Genomic DNA, 2,660 nt, shown 5'->3' on the forward strand with positions numbered 1-2,660 from the left:
AAGAGAGGAAGCCTGTGCTGGTCTCCAAGTTTTCATCCTCTGACCCCCATCAAGAACTCCCTAAGGCCACTGTGTCTCAGAGGCTGGATGCAGGATGTGCTGCAGGTGGTCACATCTGCCAGACTACAGGATAAAGAAAAAAGAAAGTGCTTTTAACATAGTGCCAAGCCACAGCTAATTAACCTTTCCAACTGGAGAGACCCAGTTCTGGAGCTTGATGGGTGCCAGACCATCTCCCAGGAGCTGGGTCAACATCCCTGTGTGCTCACAAGCCTGTGGCTCTCTGGGAATAGAAGGAAAGCTGCCAAGTGTCCACTCTAGACCGAAGGTCTGGGGCCAGGACTGGGCTCTCCTTCACCCTGAGCAGCCCAACCCCTCCCAGCTGCAGACAAGGGTTCAGGTCGACGTGCCTGCCCTGGGGTGACATGTGCCAGAGTGCTCGGAAAGAGGAAAATCCTTCCTCAATACAGATTTACAAGCACGTGACAGGTGTTAAAAACATGGAGGATTTCATACGGGCGTGTTCCGATAGAGATGCACGACTCGGAATCGAGTTATCCACTTGTTTGCTCATTAAATCGCGCTGTTGATCGTATGACTGTGCTGGAGATAATGCTGAGGTGCCACTGGCACGTAGGAGAGCTCTCCCACACACAGTATGTACATACTACAGAATCCAAGAATCCCAGAAGAGTTAGGGTTGGAAGGGACCTCTGGAGACCACCCAGTCCAACCCCTGCCCAGGCAGGGCCACCTGGAGCAGGTGACACAGGGACTGTCCAGGTGGGGTTGGAATGTCTCCGGAGAGGGAGACTCCACGACCCCCCTGGGCAGCTGTTCCAGGCTCTGCCACCCTCCAGGGAAAGAAACTCTTCCTCGTGCTGAGGTGGAACTTGTGTTTTAGTTTATGGCCATTGCTCCTCATCCTGTCACTGGCACCACTGAGCAGAGTCTGGCACCATCCTGTGACACCCCTTGGAGATCCTTGTATGGATTGATGGGATCCCCTCTCAGCCTTCCCTTCTCCAGACTAACCAGGCCCAGCTCCTGCAGTCTCTTCTCATGAGATGCTCCAGACCACATATATACATATATATTTTTTTTTTTTTTTGTTCTCAGTTCCTCTGGGAGGAACCAGTCCTTGACACTTTCAGCCAGGACATGGCAGACCTCCCTTCACACCCTCAGCGGAGACAAGGGCAGACCCCCTGCCACGTTGAGGGGGAGAAGATGGAGACCCCTCTCACACTTCCACCGAGGAGAACCCTGTCCCCATCCCCTTCCACCTTGAGGGGGGACAATGGCTGAGGCCCCCTCACAGAGCCCTCTGCACACCCTGAGGGGGCCACGCAGCCCCACCACACCTGAGGGGTGATGTGAGGTGAAAAGCGGACAAGTAGAGGCGGGAGGCTCATGTGAAAGAAACCCCCCGCCGTGTTCTCCTCAAACACAATATTTAAACACAAAGTTTGCTGCTGTTTTGGTAAAAACAAACAAACAAACAAAAACAAAACCAAAAAACCACAAAGCGGCACTCGGGCGCGTGCCGGGCCGGGCCCCCTCAGAGCGCCCGGGCGCCAATGGCGCCGCCCCGGCCCGTGCTGCACCGCGCGCCAACATGGCGGCGCCCGGTGAGGGCCGCGCGGGCCGCGGCTCCGCGGCGTTCCCGGGCACCGAGAGCGGCTCCTTCCCCTTCCCCTTCGCCGCCCGGCACGGCGCGGCGGGCAGCGCGGCGGGGGAGCCGCCCAAGAAGCCGTGCCGAGCCTGCACGGATTTCAAGAGCTGGCTCCGCGAGCAGAGGAAACAGGCGGCCCCGGGCGGCGCGGTGAGGAGCGGCTTCCCCGCGGGAGGGGGCGGTGGGAGCCTCCCCGGGCACCCTGCGGGCGGCTGGCGACCCCCAGCCCCTGCAGAGTCCTCTCAGTCCTTAATCCTGCCCCCTCAAGTGTGGGGTTGCGTGAAGGGGCCGGGGACAGGGCTCTCCTCAGTGCGAGTGTGAAGGGGATGTCCATCTTCTCCTCGGGTGTGACGGGAGCTCTGCTCTTGTCCCCACTAAGGGTGTGAGGGGGGATCTACCATGTCCCCAGTGAGGGTGTGAGGGGGCTCTGCCGTGTCACCCCTCTCAGAGCATGTGAAGGAGGCTCAAATGAGAGTTTGAGCTTCTCTGAGAGTTTGAGGGGGGCTCTGCCGCGTCACGCCCCTCAGAGGGCGTGAAGGAGGCTCAAATGAGAGTTTGAGGGGCCTCTGCCATGTCCCCAGTGAGGATGTGAAGGACCTGTTCCCCCATCTCACCTTCCCACCCAGCGCAGAGGGGCTGTTTCCCCACCAAACCCCAGTGTCCCCTCACAACCCTCTCTCCCGCTCCAGGAGCTGGCGGTCGCGGAGGAGAAGGAGCCCCCGCCAGACTGTCCCCTGGACAGTGAGCAGCTGGGCCGCAGCACCTGGGCCTTCCTGCACACCATGGCCGCCTACTACCCCGACCGGCCCTCCGGGGCCCAGCAGAGGGAGATGAGGGACTTCATCAACCTCTTCTCCAAGTTCTACCCCTGCGAGCACTGCGCTGAGGACCTGAGGGAGAGGTGAGTGCCCTCAGAGCATTTTTGGGTACCTGAGGGAGAGGTGAGTGCCCTCAGAGCGTTTTTGAGGATCTGAGGGAGAGGTGG

General features: G+C 59.6%; 1 protein-coding gene across 1 annotated transcript in view; it reads left to right on the forward strand.

Annotated features, from left to right (window-relative positions):
• The first annotated feature begins 1,616 nt into the window (after window positions 1–1,616).
• GFER (growth factor, augmenter of liver regeneration) overlaps window positions 1,617–2,660 on the forward strand; it is a 4,230-nt gene continuing 3,186 nt past the window's right edge. The window contains exons 1-2 of the mRNA XM_027684126.1: window positions 1,617–1,825; window positions 2,365–2,576. Coding sequence (XP_027539927.1) covers window positions 1,619–1,825; window positions 2,365–2,576 — 419 coding nt within the window. The 5' untranslated portion in view covers window positions 1,617–1,618. The remainder of the gene's footprint in view (window positions 1,826–2,364; window positions 2,577–2,660) is intronic.

Source organism: Neopelma chrysocephalum, unplaced genomic scaffold (assembly GCF_003984885.1).
Source record: "Neopelma chrysocephalum unplaced genomic scaffold, ASM398488v2 Primary Assembly neopelma1_65b, whole genome shotgun sequence".
Lineage (NCBI taxonomy): Eukaryota > Metazoa > Chordata > Aves > Passeriformes > Pipridae > Neopelma > Neopelma chrysocephalum.